The sequence below is a fragment of the Drosophila willistoni genome, assembly GCF_018902025.1.
Source record: "Drosophila willistoni isolate 14030-0811.24 chromosome 2R unlocalized genomic scaffold, UCI_dwil_1.1 Seg167, whole genome shotgun sequence".
In the NCBI taxonomy this organism is placed as follows: Eukaryota; Metazoa; Arthropoda; class Insecta; order Diptera; family Drosophilidae; genus Drosophila; species Drosophila willistoni.
Window position 1 is genome coordinate 8,983,823 of NW_025814050.1, and position 17,231 is coordinate 9,001,053.

Consider the following 17,231-nt stretch of genomic DNA (forward strand, 5'->3'; position numbering starts at 1 on the left):
AGCAGGGTTGTTGAGTGTTTTAATTATTGAGCTGCACTGGTTCCGAAAACTGTATTTTACATTTTAACTGTTTGTATTTTTGAAATGGATTGAAATTGATAAGAACACGGAAGTTTCTTAAGCATTGCGTTCATTGATATATTATTTTGACAAGAAATTATTCTTTTTAAGTAAAAAAGAGTTTTGCAAAATGCTATCGAGTTAGAAAAAAATTTAATCGATTTGACCGTGAGTGCATCTGGCAACTCTGGAGAAAATGCAAAGCTGCCAGAATCAGCGAAAAGCAAATTATGCCTCCGGCAACGCCATTGAAGAAGTTTGTTTAATTTTTTGCAAGCGAGAGAAATCTTTAATAAATTAGGAAGAGTTGCGTTGCTTACCGACGCCATTGGAGTACATTAAGCGTACGGTGTGGTAATCAACGTGCACACGATGTGGCCACAAACGTTGGAAATGTCGCGGGAGGAATGCCGCGGCATGCTGCGTCGACTTGGTACGTTTTTCTGATGCTGGCAAGGAGCGGGCAATGCAGAGCGCCACAGCGCCAGATACAGTCGCCTCCTGTGGCCAATATGGGGCCATCTTTATTAACTCTATCATTTGTGTCTTGTGTCTTGTGCAGAGCTTGAGTCCTATTCGCATATAATAAGCGTTTTTCGCGCCCAAGGATCACTGAGCGAATCAAAGACCAAAATGCTGGAGGAATTGCGCCAACTGTTTCACATAACCCAAGAGCGTCACCGTGCGGAGGTGCGACGTGCCGCAAACGATGAGCAATTGTGCACAATAGCCGAAAAGTAAGTAAAACGGACAGGACAACCGGACTCCTTGACAATACCAATCCTTTGGGGCTCTTTCTCTTTGTGTGTATGCGTGTGTGTATCTATCTGTGTCTGCATTTGTATTTGCAGTGTCTGTGGACCTAACACCTGGCAGGAATGGTCACGTGAAGGACGACGCCCGTATCCCCTATTGCCAAGGATATGCCCGCAAACGGCTATGAGCATTGTGGCCAATGATTTGGCGGCAAAAGCATTTGTCGAAAATGCCAAATTGTCCCTGCCCGCCGATACAGGGGCCAAATATGGCGAAGCCCTAATCGGTCAGGCCAATTTAATGACATTATGCCATGGCGGACGAGCCAAAATCCCAGAGCCGCCTGTGGTCTTGGATGAGCCGGTGAGAGGAAATTATATAACCCTGTATATATATATTTATACACATGTATAGAGGGGCATCATCTATACGTGCATACTCTATTTGTAATTTTTAGTTTTTTGCCTATCTTCGTGTATGCATATGTATAGGTGCGCGTGTGTGTGTGTTTGTGGGGGCAGTGAAAGTACAGTCTGCACTGGGTTGATATGCTTCAATGGTGGGATCCCAATTGTTAATGCGTGGGTGGGTGGTTGGGCGATAATTCCACAGATGTGGCACCAATTCTTGTTAAGTATCACACAAACTGTAAAATGGGAATTTCTTATTGGAATTCATATAGCTCTATGGCAATTAGACTTACTTACAACTTTAGACGATTACGCTTACTTTTAATATATACAAAAGCAAATTACAATTTTTACGACCTTTTAAGTTTATTTACAATTTAATTACAATTAACAATATTTTCACTATCACTTTTGAAGCAGTAGTTAAATTTTAACAGTATAATGTTAAATGTTAACAGAGCTGTTAAAGAATTGGTAAGAAGGTTTTGTAGGGCAAAAAGGGTTTTTGTTAATGATTTATAGTTTAAAGGTAAAAGGTGAAGATTTCCATCAAAAGTTTGTATATATCTGAGTGCATATTATCCAGCTACATGGTTATTTTTAGTTTAGATTTATTTGAAGTCATCTTTATATAAAAATTTTTCATATTCTTAATCTATTTATATAATGAAACATATGATCGTGTTTGTATAGTTTAACACGTACCAATTAGGGTTCACATAAAAAGATTTTTCAATTTTTGTTTAACTGTAGGCTTAAGTTTAGTTTTCTAACCAAATCGTAGCAGAAATTACAATAGTAGGGATATATTTGATAAATGAAAATAATTGAAATAAGTTGCACTTAGAGCTCTCTATTTTGCCTGAAGTATGAACATTGTAATAAAATCTTAAATGGACTTTATAACTGAAAGGAGTACTTTAACATGATTATTTATTTTTGTATATCGTAAATTTTGATTCAGATCCAATGAAAGAGTGACTCAAGTTTGACAGTTAAACTCAGACAAATCCGGATTAAAATTCGTATCATATAAGAAGTTGGAGATATCTCTTTTTTCTGTTTTCTTTTTTGCCCGATTTTGCTGAAGAGTTTTAGAAACCCTGACTTAAATACCATCTAAACCTAGTTAGTTTTTTAATTTTGTTTTATTGCTTTATGCTGTTGTCTCAAGATCGAACCGTGACGTGGAGGGAGTTTCTCTTCCTGTGAAGCAAATACTGAAAAAAAGGTCCATGATGGATAGTGGAAAAGAAAGATGGATTAAGATGGATTCATATAGTAAATTGTTTAAGGTCACTTTAAGAGTAGCTTAATCTTATCCTGCTAAAAGTTCGATATTGAAAAATTTCCATACCCAGATCCGTTACTAAGCAGAATCTTTATCTATATAAGAAAGTAGCATCTAAGGTATATGATTAAACTGGCCAAATCAATGGTTTCTGTTGAAACCAATAACTTTACACTTTAAGTACTTAGTTGAATGATCAATTTAAAGTTGAACTTTTTAAGAAATTTACATTTACGACTTTTCGTTCTTTTTGTTATTCAATAGTTCAAAGTACCCGATTTACCCACTGAGGTAAAGAAAGCCACACAGAAGCGTAAAGAGAATGAAGGAGGCGATGGTAAACCGAATAAAAAGCGTCATTTGCAACACGACAGACAATTGCAACAGCATCAACAACAACAAATTATGTCCAATGAGGATTTGGAATTGTTGCCACCAGAGCAGAGACCGAGTCCAAGGACATTGCAGCAACGTTATTTCTATCAGCAGCATCAGAAGCATAAACAACGTTTGGCCAGCAATAGCAAGAAGAATTTAGCAAATGCTATGCACAATCATACAGGAGGACCAGGAGGAGGAGCGGGAGGAATGGGTGGTGGTGCGTTGCCTGTGGCAGGGAAACGTGTGGCAGCACCAGCTAAAAGTGGACGACGCAAGCATTTCTTACAGCAGCAGCAACAGCAACAACAATTGCAGCAACAACAACAACTGCAGCAGCAATTGCAACAGCAGCAGCAGCAGCAACAACAACAACAATTGCTGCAACAACAAAAACATCAACAACAACAACAGCTGCAAAAAGTATTACTACCTGGACCACCGCCAGAGCAGCAGCAGCAACAGCAGATGATTCCCAATCATTTGGTAGTCCAGCCTCATGTAGAATACATTCTCGATGAGGCACTTAGATCCGTGGGAGCCACAACAACGCCACCAACAACAGCCACACCCAATCCCACATTAAATGCAAATTCAGCTTCCGTAACACCGTGTAAATTGAAGCCATTGCCGCAAACGGCCCGTGTTGTATATGGTCCGACGACAGCTGGCGAATTGGGTTCCCCCAATGCACGGGGATTTGCCAACTCACCAATCATATTCAAGGAGAAGCCAACGGCTGCCCAGCCGGCAACGCAGCTATCGACTCCTGTCAAGAAATACATTGTCGAGGAACGTCAACCGACGACGACACCCACTTCTCCAGTTATATCAACAGCCAATCTGCCGTTAGCACCACAAATCATTAGTGTCCAACAGATTCCAGCCCCGCCATTGGGAACCAAACTACGTCCGGTGGCGGGAGTAGTGGGAAGTCCATCCACCGGCAACAGCGGCAGCCAACCAACAACAGTCTCCAAATTGACACCGAAAAAGATTCAATTGCTGGAAACAGCCTCAGGCAACGAGACCCAGGCCAAGGCACAGGCCAAAACGTTAGCCACCGGGCCAACGGTGCGTGTTCTTCCCTATACAGAGCAAACGGCGGCAGCAGCGGCTCAATTGGCCATAGTGGGAGGTGGTAGTCCCAAAGATCTGCAGCGGGCTGGTGGTGTCACGCCACTGAGTAGTGCCTCCACAGTGAACATTATTAAGAATATACCGGCCAGCAGTTTGAATAATACACTTATAACTCCATTAGCCACGCCCACAGCAACAGTAACGCCTCTTTTCCGAGGCAAACAAGCGGCTAGTATCAATATTAAGGCAGCTACTCCAGCTGGAGCAAGTACATCGACACAGCTATTGACTAACATTAAGTTGACAACTGGAACTGGTGGCGGAGGAACATCCACTGGCCATCTCAATATCAAGCCACTGCCCAGCGGTGCCCTGCGTAACATTAAGATCTGTTCGCCCAATGGGAAATTGTTTTTGCAATCGGGTAAATTGCCAGCTGGCAGTATAATACATAAACTGAACAATGCCAGTGGCGTGCCAGCAGCCACAGGAGCAGCAGTAGTCGGAGGAGGCACCGTAAATGCCCATTCGCCTACAGGCAATATGTTGTCACCCACCTCACCACAGTCCAGGATACCCATACAGAAAATGCAAATCCTTACGCCCACGCAAGTGATCTCGAGTGCTGGAAGCGGAAGCGGAACCAACACTAGCCCCCAAACCATCACTGTGACCAGTAGCAATAGCAGCAACTCTAGCGCCAGCTCCAGTAATGCCAAAATCAAGCCCACCACTTTAACCTTTGCCACCGCCGGCGTTGGCAAGAATAATTTGGTATTTCTTCCGGCCAGTGCCACCAGTACCATGCGTGCGGTTACCCTGACTGCGGCCCAAAAGCCCAAGACGGCAGCTGTGACACCAGTGGCGGGTGGTAGCGAACAGTTATTGGGTGGCAAAACGAATGTGGTTGTCATAGGAGCAACTTCCTCGACGGTGCCAGGTGCTAATACAACCACCGCTGGGCCAACCACTGCCTCTTGCTCCTCTGCTTCCTCAACAACTCAATCTTCGACGAAAGTTAAACCCAATCAACTGATTACAGAAGATACACCTATTGATATTATTAATATGCCCATTATTGTGGCCGACAATGGAACAACAACGGAAACTAAAACCGTTGGCGGTAAATCAACACCTTTGGTTGTCTTCAATGCCACCGATTGGGAAATGGAATTGGATCAAGCATCCAAAGTAACGGCCACAACAAGCAATTCGACGGCGAGTCAATCGCTCGAGGATGTCATAATAGAAGAGGATGAGGAACAGGATACAGAGCAGCTCAACAATCGCAGTAAGTTTAACGAAATTTCATCTTAATTTTAGCTCTTTTCATCTCATCTTGACTTCGTTCTTGCAGTTATTGAACTTAATCCCGAGGATGAGAGTGCCATTGAGTATGTGGACATGGAATTGGAGCAGCCAATTGAAATTGATAGCGCCAGCAGTAGTAGCATATCGCCAGCAGAGATTGCTGCCTCAACGACAACAACAACCACAACCTCATTGAAGGCTTCTATTGTGCCAGCTCTATCCCAGCAGCCGCAACAGAAGCAACATCAGGAGCAGCAGCCATTGGGAGCTGCTGGTGCTGCATCAAGATTATAGAAAAAGTTGTTTAAAAATTGTTAAGAAGAAAGTTTTTCGTTTACATCCAAACAAAACTCGAAATTTTGCCCCGGCTCCATCATATATATATATATATATACATATTGAAATCTGTATATATATTCCAGTGCAAAAAACAACTCTTCAGTGATTTAATTCAAGAACGCACAGCAAGAGCATCATCTTAGAGACACACACACACACACTCAGAAACGCCCGGTTTAAATTTAGAATTAGTAGTTTAGTTTAGTAACAATATGAAGTTCTTAATTTTTGAATTAATCAATTGTGAATGAAGCTTCGAAACGAATTCTGTTGCAATAGTTAAGTTGCCAATTTTTAATGGTGGGTACTCACAGTGACGAAAAGAAAAAAAGGGAAAGCGAACCATAAGTTAGTTAAGTTTTTAAGTTCTAAACAAATGAAGGAAACAATCCCATTGGAATAACGAATAATGAACATATAGAATTAGTTTTTATATACCCATCCTATATACATACATATACATATGCATACTAATTTTCCAAACCAACTCAAAAGAAAATTAATTACGAAACAGATGACACTGTGACTACCCCTCACACACCTCCCCCAGCAGCAAATGAAACAACAATGGAACAGTTTTAAACATTATCTCTATATTTAACCATATATATATGTCCTTATATATATATAGGTATGTTAAATTGCAATACTGCACCGATGGTATATATATTGTCTTTATATGAATTTGTTTTAATTACTTTTAATTTGCAATCCTTCATGATATACCTTAATTTTTTCTTTGTATAACAAATGTATATAAAATCTAAGGTCCTTTAAATTAAGTTTAAGTTTTTTAAGTTGAAAAAGAAAAAGAAAAAACACTAAAAATTTTTTTAATTTTCATTGACAAGGTTTTTTTTTTCTTTTATGAGATTATAGTCCCTAGTTCCACCTTAAGCAAATTGAAGTTGTGTATATAATATCAGCCAGACAAAAAAAAAAATTCGAGAATTTCGAAAAGCAAACAACAAGTTATACATGTTATATCTATATATATAATATGTATAAAAAAAGTAGTTAAGGGTTGCCAATAAGATGGTTAAAAGAAATTTTTGAATTAACCCACACACACACACGTAATTACTCAATTACTGCAAATAGATTTTAAGTATTTTATGCGTCGATTTTGTAAATCTAATTCTAAATACTGTTGTCAACCCGTTTTTTTTTAGACCAAATCCAAGTACATACATAAATCGAATGCAAACCGGAAAACGGGTTTTTCAAAAAAATTAAGTAAAAATTAAGATGACAAAAAAAAAAAGAAAAAAAAAATTAAAACTGAAAAAAATGCAAATAGAAAATGGTAAAACAGAAAATTAAAAATATAAAAAATTATGAAAACAACAAAAATAAAAAAGGAAACCTCTGAAAATAATGTAATACAAAATATTGTTGAACAATGCGTGTCGCTGTAAAATTTTTAGCATAGAAATTTTAAATAAAATAAATTTAAATGTAAAAATCATAATTCAACGTAATTCTTTCAGGAACATATTATGGATATTAGACTAGAATACTTACCTAGAACCTCGAAATTTTATTTGAAATTTATTAATATGTCATCAAATATTTTTTAGTTTTTCCACGTTGAATCGGTCTTTAAAAGGTTTTCTTCTTTTATTTGATTTTAAAAATAAATCTAAAAAACAACTTTGATTATTTCTGCATATGTAAGTTCTCAAAATTAAAGGAAATCCTTGTAAGTAATCGTTTTTAGGTCGTTTTAGGACTGACAAAGCGAAAACTAAACTAAACGAATTTCTAAACAGTAAATCAAAGAACACAATGAAGCACTTATTCTCTTTTATTAATATTTTTTGATTGATGATTGAATTTGATTGATGTCAACTGTATCAAAGGTAGTCAAAACATTTATTTATTTCATTACATAGTAGTTAGAAGAACATATTAAGAATTAAAGAACATTTTAAATTTCGTATTGTGCCATTTAAATTTCATAGACATTGAAATTAAGTAGATCTTAGTCACATTTTGAAGCTAACCTTTGAAATTTCTTATTGCCTTGGTGTAAATCTATTAAAAGCCACGTCAGAAAAGTTTATTAACCTTTGAGATAAAACCTTAAAACTATTTCAAATGTTTTCATTTGAATTGAAACGTATGAAATTTTATATAAGGAGTTATTGGTTGATAAACTGGTTTGTTAAATGCTTTAGTTTGAATAAAAACGTTTGAAATCTTATATTAGGAGGTATAAGATGACCATCTGCTCCGAAAATCTTTAAGAGACACGTCGTTGACTAACTAATTAACAACTTTTTTTTTACTTTTCTCATCTTTTTGCTTCTAAATACATATTTAAGTTTATGAAAATCACAACAACATGACGAAAATTTTCATTTAAGTCGAGAACGGTTTCTAGAATTTGTTTTCTCCATTGACATATCGAAGTATCTTAAAATAATATTACTAGTAACCACATACTTAACCACTAAAATCTATAGCACAACTTCTGGTCTAGAGGTTCTCTTAAAGAAATGGATGAAAAGCCATGTTATCAATGTAAAATATTATCAACTTTAACCCATTTAAATGTTTCCTGCCACCAATTCATTCTCCAGCCCAAATAATAGGTCTATTAATTTTGTCTTTTATGTACATATATTTATTTCTTGTAGATATATGTATGTGTATGTATGTAAATGTATTTGTAATTTCATGTATGCATACAAATGCACAATCCCATCCACTTAACATGTTAACTTATTGCTGTTGTTTAATCAAATTTGGGTTAAACAAACTTTGAAAGATGATAAGCATTAGAAATAATGTTTCAGTTTTTTGTTACAATAAGAAATTCAGTACAGATCATAATTGAAGAAAAAACAACTTTTTACAATGAGTGAGGAAAGAAAAAGATATATATATATATATGTATATAAAACTAGACTAGACGTTGAGGTAATTTCAATTGCGTCCCAAAGTCATTCCACGGCCCCAGGGATTATTGGGGGCTTGCCTTTGTGGGGGTGCTCTACTTTCCGGTGGGATGCCGAAGCCGCTGATACCGCCAGAGACATCGGGTGCAAAGCGTTTGCTATAATTAAATGAAGAAAAATAAATGGTCTAATAAATGGGATACAAAAGTATATATGTAACTTACAGAAATTGTGGAGTTTCGAGGAAAGCATTGCCGCCCAGTTCTTGAGGATATTGGAACTTGAGAAAATAGTAAACATGGCCATTGAAAATACCAACTAATGAGGCCAATGAGCCATGGAATATTAGCTCAATACCGGCCAGAACCCAGGGCAAATACATGGCCTTGAAGCGACTGCCAAACCAAAAGCTAACTATAACTTCCTTGTTCAACTGGCACCATATATAAGTGATGGCCACAACCAGCATGTCCATGAGAAAATATACATTGAAGACCATGCCACCAAGATTGGCTAGTATGGCCGTTATGATCAGCAGGTACATATAATCTGCCGGACTGCGAGCATATTGATCCTTCTCCAGCCTGGCACTGTACTGGGTGATGAAATAGCAATTGATAAGGAAATGGAATCCAGTCGCACCGCTCAATGGGAACACAAACAGCGAGGTCACACATCGCCACAATTGGAGCCGGGTTAGTACGAGTTCACGGGACAAGTACATGTACTCCATGGGCAAGAGTCCGAATCTGCACAGAAGACTCAAACCAACTGTTGCAGTTAGCCAGTAGCGGGTGAACCGCGGCAGCGAGTTATACCATTGGCCTGCGTCTGCCATATTCAATTTTTTGTCGTTTATAAATTCTGTCTGATAATTTTAATAGAAATATATGTGAAATTTTTTGCCAGTTTGCCTTTATTTACGTGTCTTTAAAACTAGAGATGAGCATATTTACTAAGTTTGTTAAATCATTGATGGCAAGACTATCGATAGTTTTTAAACATAACTTTCATTTCACAAAAAAAAAATTGTACTGGTTTGTTTGTAATTATTATTTTACATAGAACTTTTATTAATTTTGCAACTGATTAAAACTAATTCTTACTTTGTTATGGCAAACAATTACTTCCATGTCATATGGGCAGAAGCGTTATCGACAATTATCGATGCTATCGATATTTATGTGCTATCGTATGAGCGGTTAATCTGAATTTAAGCAAAACGTGTAGGTCATTTCTTTATGAGATTTAAAGGTTCATTTGGGCTTAAAGGTAGCAGTTAAATAAATGAAGGATAGTTTTTGGGTACTTTAACGTAAAGAGGTTAAACTTATTATAATATAATAAGATTATATTATATCGTTATCTTTTGAATTACATTTTGTTCTACGATCAACCAGCATAAAATATTATATTTACAATTAATATGTTTTTTATTAATACAAGATTTATAACATATAGATATTGTATTATGTTTTCCTTTCAGAAATTAAAACAACAATTTAAAAGCCATTGAAAACTTCCGATGAGTTTTTCTTTTTATTAACAATTTTTTAACAAAGAAATCTATCAAAAGAAAATAAATGCACATATGTATGTGTGTATTTTTGTGTGTTTGTATGACTGAAATATCAAATGATAGTCACTCTTCATTTGTAACACACGAAAACACACAAATAAATAGCGAAATTTCATTTATGGTTTTCATTTTGCCATCTTTTTAGTTATCTTTTATTTTTAGTTGGCGGTCCTTTGTTAACAGATTTTTGACAGCAATTGGTATACACAGGTAAGAAACGTGTGCCAAAATACAATACAATCGCGAAGCAGTGGTGCGAACTTAATGAACGCACACACACACACACTCACACACACATTCACATGCAAAGGAAGTTGAAGGCACTTGAAAATGTGCGCTTTTCCAATATGATGAACTCTGAAGTGCTTAAGGGGCAAACTCGACTCGGACCGTTGGAAAAAGTAAATTGCCAAAAAATCAACGTACGAAAAATATGAATATATTTTACCAAGATGATATATTTTTTAATTTTTTATGTATTTAAAGGAGAATTTGAATTAGTTTTAGGATTTGATCTTTAGTAAAGAGAAGAATTTACTTTAATTAATTTCCAGCTGAATGTCCAAAGTATTTTACTAGTATTTTATACATATACTTTACTCCCTAAAGTATGCAATATGCAGTCCACGAGATCGCTTTATGAAACATATCAATAAACTGTAGAATATCCAGTGAATAAAATACAATCCTTGAAGCAAACATTGTCTACAGACACTTACTAAATTACAAGACAGAAGAAAAGTTATAAATTTATTGAATACTATAAATACTTTTTCAATCTATTGCATACATTAAGGAGCAAAGTTTTCCCATTTTGCAGCCACAGATCTGCCTATTTAAATTTATTGGGTAAGGCTTAAAAATCATAATTATAATGCATTCTAAAAAGAATAAGATTGTTTTAAAAACAAATTGCATTCAAGATAATTATTCATAAAACAAAATTATTTAGTAATAATCAAAAATTACAGACTAAACTAACCAAAAATATAAAATGCATAGAAAGCTAAAATATAAAAATTTCCATACAATTTCTTATGCTATTAATTTTTAAGAAGTTTAAACCAAAAATTACATATAAATGGGGAGAAATCGAAGTCCTTTTGTTATATTTTCCCCTTTTTCTATGTTATTTATTTTTAAAAAAGGGATTCATTTCTAAATATTCAAAGATTGGTTTTGTAATTTCAGCAAATCCCTAAAGTAGATTTCGAATGTGCAAAAATTCCAGAATAAATTTTATGTTTATTTGTTTTGCTAATTTTGTTGTTAGTTTTTTTGCAAAGTTTGTTGAAAACGAAAGTAAAAGCCGGTTATACGAAATGTAAAGTTCAGATTAAAGTGGTTAAATGCCAATGCGAAAGAACTATGCAAGAGAGAGAGAGAGAGAGAGAGAGAGAGAGAGAGAAGGAGAAGGGAAGAGTGTAAGAGAGAGAGAGAGAGAGAGAGAGAAGGGAGCTAATGGTTAGAGTGAGTGTGGGTGAATTTATTTGCCTGTTGAATTTCATTTTTTTCTAATTTTTGCATGAGTAAGATAGACAAAGATGGCAAGACTTGGCCAGAGTGAGAGAGATAAGGGCAAAGGGTGTGTGAGAGAGCACAAGAGACTGAATGAAAGAGAGGACATCGCTGAAGAAGGGCAGTAGAAAGGGAAGGAGAGAAACAGTAACAAAATGTCGAGGCTAATCAAGTGACCGGTTATCTGAGTGCGGGTGTCCGTGTGTGTGTTTGTGTGTGTCCGTGTGTGTGAGGGTGTGTATGTGTGTGAATTTGCGAGAATTTAAGACACACCCACCGATTGGTCAGCCCTATAATAATGGGTGCTATATTATCTTGGCTTAAAACGCATGCGCTGAAATATTTCCCCTGCCGAACCACGCCCATTAACAGAATTTGCCTCATCATCATCATCATTATCAACATGAACATCATTATCATAATTTTCATCATCATCAGGTTGCAGTTAGGAAAATGGTTTATACGTAAGCTTCGCTTTATTTACTTACCCGTTGAGCTTTTTACCTGAACCAGGACCCTGGGATCCACACTCATCTGGCTGGCTGGCGCATTTGGCTCTGTCATTTTGTTGTTGCTTCTGACGTTTTTGCTCGCTCATTTTGTGCTGCCGTTTGCCTCTATATAAAAAATCATCCTGCCATCATCATCATCATCCATTTTGCTATATCCAGTGAGTTTCTCTGCTTCTCTTTCATGGCGCCTTTTATTTATTATTTTATATGCAAACATTTTTATTATCCCTTTTTTTCCCACTTGCTTCAGCGTCGTCCTCGTTGTCGTCATTTTCTTCCTTGCTGCCATGAATTTGGCTTTTGTCCATTTCAATTGCTGTAATGAATGCCATGTGCTTCTGCTCCAGCTGCCATTCCATCTTCCATCTTCATTTTCACCTTGGCTCACACTCTCTAAGGCATTGCCAGTCCTTTTATTGTCACCGTAGACACTTGAGGTGTGCAAATGCAAAGTGGGGGTGGCGGGAAAAGTTGTTGATTTCTTGGCATTTTCATGAAAAACTCTGCTGCCAAGTTTCTCATTATTAAATAACAAAAATCTTTGATGAAAAGTGTGAGTAAAATGGAAAAAATCTCAAGAATTTCTACACGATTCTTTTATGAAAATTAAAATGTATGATGATTGCGAAAAAAAAGGGCAGAATACACTTGAAAGAAAATATGTTAATAATAATATTTTAACAATATAAAATTAAGTTTACTAAAAAAAGATAGTCTTCATTATATCAGATTCGAGTGTATTAACACTTTCAACTTGTGTGTAAGATGAAAAATCATTATTAACTTTAAATTTGCTTTTTTTTTATCTTTATGACCAAGTGAAAAAATTGTAACTTAAAGATAAGATTCATTTCGTTCTTCTTTTTACCTTCTTTTACAATTTTCGATTCTTCACGAAATCGGTCTTTAGAATTAACAAAGTTTCACTTGAATTCCTTCATAAAGAAGGAATAATTGAAGAAGTTCCCCGAATAAAGCTTTGGGTAAAATTTGAATTTTATAGAATTATGTTGACATTAAAAACTATAAAAAGTTTTAGAAGAAATTGCTTGTGGAGTCAGTCTGGTTGTCCTTATTAAATCTTAATATTAATAATTTTTGTGGCCATTGAACAATTTGGTATTGTAGTAAAATTTACATATCAAAGACTAATAATCTATACTATGTAATCTATTGGTTTGATTTAGAAGTCTATAAAGTCTATCAGAAATTCCAATATCAAAAAACAAAAGATCTGAAAATCTGAAAATTCATAATCGAAAGGAGTACAGTAAATCTGGAGATATATGTATATATTCCTTATAGGGTTAGTCTTTATCAATGCTGGATTAAGACAGAGCGGGGCCTTTATCAATCCAAAAACCTAAGTGCATATAAGCTTTAGGGATCATAATGAACTTTGAAAGATCTGCTTTCAATGTAAAAGTGAGAGCAAGCATAAAAATCTGTCAAAAACGATTTCCAAAAAAACGTTTTTGTAAAATTAAAAAAATTTCTGGGTAATCTGAATATTTTTAAGCTCTATTTTCGCCAATTTCTAACCGATTTAAAAAATTATACATCAATTAAATGAGGATTAATTATACTTTAAAATGGCATTAACTTATTAACTTAAATTTTTGAAAAAATTAATTTCGACACGTTTTTTTGCGAAATTGTTAACAAATTTAGTTCTTAAGATTTTAATGCAGGTTGAAAGACATTATTGTAATTTGAAAATAAGGATATGCATTTTGAAAAAACTGCAAAAATTTACTATATTAGAGCTTCATGAAATTAAGTTTCATTCATTTCATAATTTGTTGTTTTTGGGCATTTTACATCTAGTTTTATGAGAACGGTTGATGATTAGATAACATTTTAGCATTAAAATGAGTTATCCCATTAAATATCGGTTAAAATTTGGCTTAATTTACAGATTTGCAAAGTTAACAGTTTTTATGAATTTTCAGCTTGGTAAATAAATGAACATTGAATCAATATTTCAGTTCTTTAATATCGCGGGGAACCTGAAATCGCGGTGCACGTAGCAATTATTAGTCCTGATATATGGCTAATCCGCCACTGTCCTTTAAATGCAAATTCCTTTAAATTCGACTAAAAAACTTTAAAATGCACTGAAATCAATTGGGAATTCTGCGCACATACGTTTATTATATAAGACTTACGCCTGGGAAATCGAAAAATAAAAAAAAGCAAAACTTTTACAATGTCCGTGCATTTAATTACAATAATTATTTGATTAAAAAATCTCCCAGGGTGCAGGATTCGGGTCGTTTCTATTGTGTGCATTTTTGTAAGCATCTCCATTACCACAGAGAACACATACATACGCACACACACACACACACATGTTTAGGTAGGTGAATACATGTGAGTTTGTGTATATGGTTGGCATGGAATCAGGGAAATCTTTGAGAGCATATTTCACATGCCCAAAAAGTGATTTCAATTCCATGGAGCGTTTTCGACCTTTTTATTATATGGTTGATAATGACGCAGCGGGCGCACGGGGCGAAGGGGGCACCCAGAAACTCACCTGTGTTTGTGAGTGTGTGTGTGTAAATGAGAACGCAAAAAGAGGCAAATCGCGCAACGATGCCAAATTGCAGTACAAATATGTACCTACACACATACATAGAAGACCCAACAGAGATGCCAGAAAGGTGAAAGAGTGAGAAAGAGAGAGAGAGAGAGAGAGGGAATCTAGGGGCAGCGCTTAGCAAAAGGACAGTCAGAGTCAGTCAACGGCGAGGCCAGCTGCCTCAGAGACTCCTGGCAGATGACGAGCATGATGGCGTTAATAGTACACACACACACACCAACATACTTATCCATACGCACACTCACACTTCTACAATTTGACATATTGCTCTTCTCTATAGACAAAACCCAGAAAAAAAAACACACCCCATTTTGCAGAGGGTGTAAGAGCGAGACAAAATCAGTGGGCGCACACACATAAATGATGTTTCGTTTGATATCATGATAATGACGTTTCGTTTCGTGACGTTGCCTTTTGCTCGATTGAGTCATATAACGGTAGTTCGGTAGCCGCATAGAAGCAAGAAAGAGAGGGAGCGCATACATCAATCGACGGTTTATGGCATTTCAAATTTTGTACCGTTTTACCGTCGGCAAATACAACAAATAAACACACATACTTACATAATCGTAAAAGTTCGAGTCGTGTAGGTGAGAGCAAAAGCGCGCTTGCGTCGCCATATTTGTGTATCCTCTCTCTTCCAGGAAAACGACTTCGTCTTTAGCATACATATAAATTTTTGTGTTTTTTTGTTTTGCTTTTTTTTTTTACCTTAATTTACTTTGGCTTCATAAATCAAATATTTGCATTTCGAAATTGACGTCTTCACCGTGCGGTCCTGCGTCCTTTTGCGGTTCCTTGCGGTGCGAATTAGACGAGAGGCCCACCCTCCTCTCTCCGCCTCCGCACAGCTCAACCGATCAGCCAAGAATCTCTTTGAGTGTGGATATTTGTGCAATTTGTTGAAATTTAAATACTAAATACAAACATAAATATGACCTGGCAGTTGATTAGTTGAAGAAACCAACAAAAAAGTAAGAAAAACTCTTTGAAGTGTTCTAAGAAAATTTCAAAAACGAAATTAAGTTTAAATATTAACACAAGGTGAAGATAGAAGTATAGAAAAACAAAGCGTACAACATCGGATATTAATTGGTCCAGGCAAATAAAGGACGAAAGACTCTTTTGCAAGATTCTGGCAATCAGATTTTCTGTGGATTTGGCAATTTTATGTCGGACTAAGGTAAGTTCAATTGAAATTATAAAAGATTAAAGGAAATATAAAAGATTACCACTGCCACTTGGGTTGGATTTGGTTTAAAGCAGTAATGAAAATAAGTTTATGTTGGCTAATTAAGGTATTTTTTCTCGAATCGATTTTAAAGTACTTGAGAGACTAGAATTATTGCTTGAAAATAATAAGTGAATGATTTATTTTCTTAGTTTCATTTTTTAGCGAAAAATAAAGCCATAATTTATCCACAAATTATCCCCAAATAGGGGTTATTAATATGATGATCAAAGATTTCCTATTATTATTAATTCCAAGTAAGCTTTTGTAATGGAGGCCTTATTCGATTGATTCGATCTTGAATAACCCTTATGTACATCATGTAAATATTGCGAATAGCCTGAAAAGGATATCATGAGGACCAGCTGATCTAAAAGTATGGTAACAATAAATCTGTCTAATAGATTATTTTTATTAGGCATATTTCAAATTTATCAGCACTCTTCTCGTTTTGATTTCGAAGAAACCTATTGAAGAAATTTGCACACTTTTTAGTAAGCCTTTTAACTTCAAAATATTTTAAAATTCCAATTCAATCTGGTAAGATTACGGCCTATTTGAAATTGAAATCAAATCAATCAGGTTGCCTGTATAGCTATTTCAAGAACCACCAATTCAATTCAATTTAAAAATTATTCGAAAATAAACCAATTTGACATTCGAAAACGAATTAAACACAAATACATACCTCATCACATAATTTCATAATGCATTTTCCTTCAAGTGTCACCGAGACAGATACCTTAAATATTGCAATCTTTTTGCTAATTTTCTAATTCAATTGTTTATTTAAAGTTTATTTAAGAGTACAAGATCTTCAAGTCCGTGAAATTCGTTTGAATCAAGGATGTATCTTGTATCTTGGCTCTGAAGATAACTTTCAAATTTTCTGAATTGTAAGCGAGAGACTTTACGTCTGTTTTTTACTTGCTAGTTGATCCCTAAAAATATTGATAAACTTTTTAATTTTGGGCATTTTGTTCTTCATGTAAGGCAAACAAAGAAAGATTTCTAATCGTTTGTAATTTATTAATATTTTGTTTCTGTTAAGCAACAATACTAAATTTTTTATTGTTTTTTGACAAGGTAAGTGTTTTGTTTACTTATTTTCATCTTAACAAGATTGCTTAAATCCATACAACAGTTTAATTATAGGACCTTTAACATTTTAATTGCATCAAGTTAATTTTTTTCTTTCTTCTAAACTAGACATAGGTATAACCCCGTTCTCTACCCCCAAAACACTACTTTTATTCCC

The 17,231-nt window shown here is 35.4% G+C and overlaps 2 protein-coding genes across 2 annotated transcripts; one reads left to right on the forward strand and one right to left on the reverse strand.

The window, feature by feature from the left end:
* The first annotated feature begins 302 nt into the window (after positions 1 to 302).
* On the forward strand, positions 303 to 6,465 carry LOC6644226 (BRCA2-interacting transcriptional repressor EMSY). Its single transcript, XM_002067066.4, has 6 exons — positions 303 to 493; positions 623 to 797; positions 912 to 1,179; positions 2,782 to 3,175; positions 3,266 to 5,266; positions 5,333 to 6,465. The coding sequence occupies exons 1-6, from the start codon at positions 433 to 435 to the stop codon at positions 5,578 to 5,580; spliced, it is 3,147 nt and encodes a 1,048-aa protein (XP_002067102.3). The 5' UTR covers positions 303 to 432; the 3' UTR covers positions 5,581 to 6,465.
* Positions 6,466 to 8,415: 1,950 nt separating this feature from the next.
* On the reverse strand, positions 8,416 to 9,475 carry LOC6644227 (derlin-1). The gene is made up of 2 exons (XM_002067067.4): positions 8,753 to 9,475; positions 8,416 to 8,686 (listed from the first exon to the last, which is right to left on the reverse strand). Exons 1-2 carry the CDS (start codon positions 9,364 to 9,366, stop codon positions 8,557 to 8,559), a joined length of 744 nt encoding a protein of 247 aa, XP_002067103.1. The 5' UTR covers positions 9,367 to 9,475; the 3' UTR covers positions 8,416 to 8,556.
* Between the last annotated feature and the right edge of the window lie 7,756 nt (positions 9,476 to 17,231).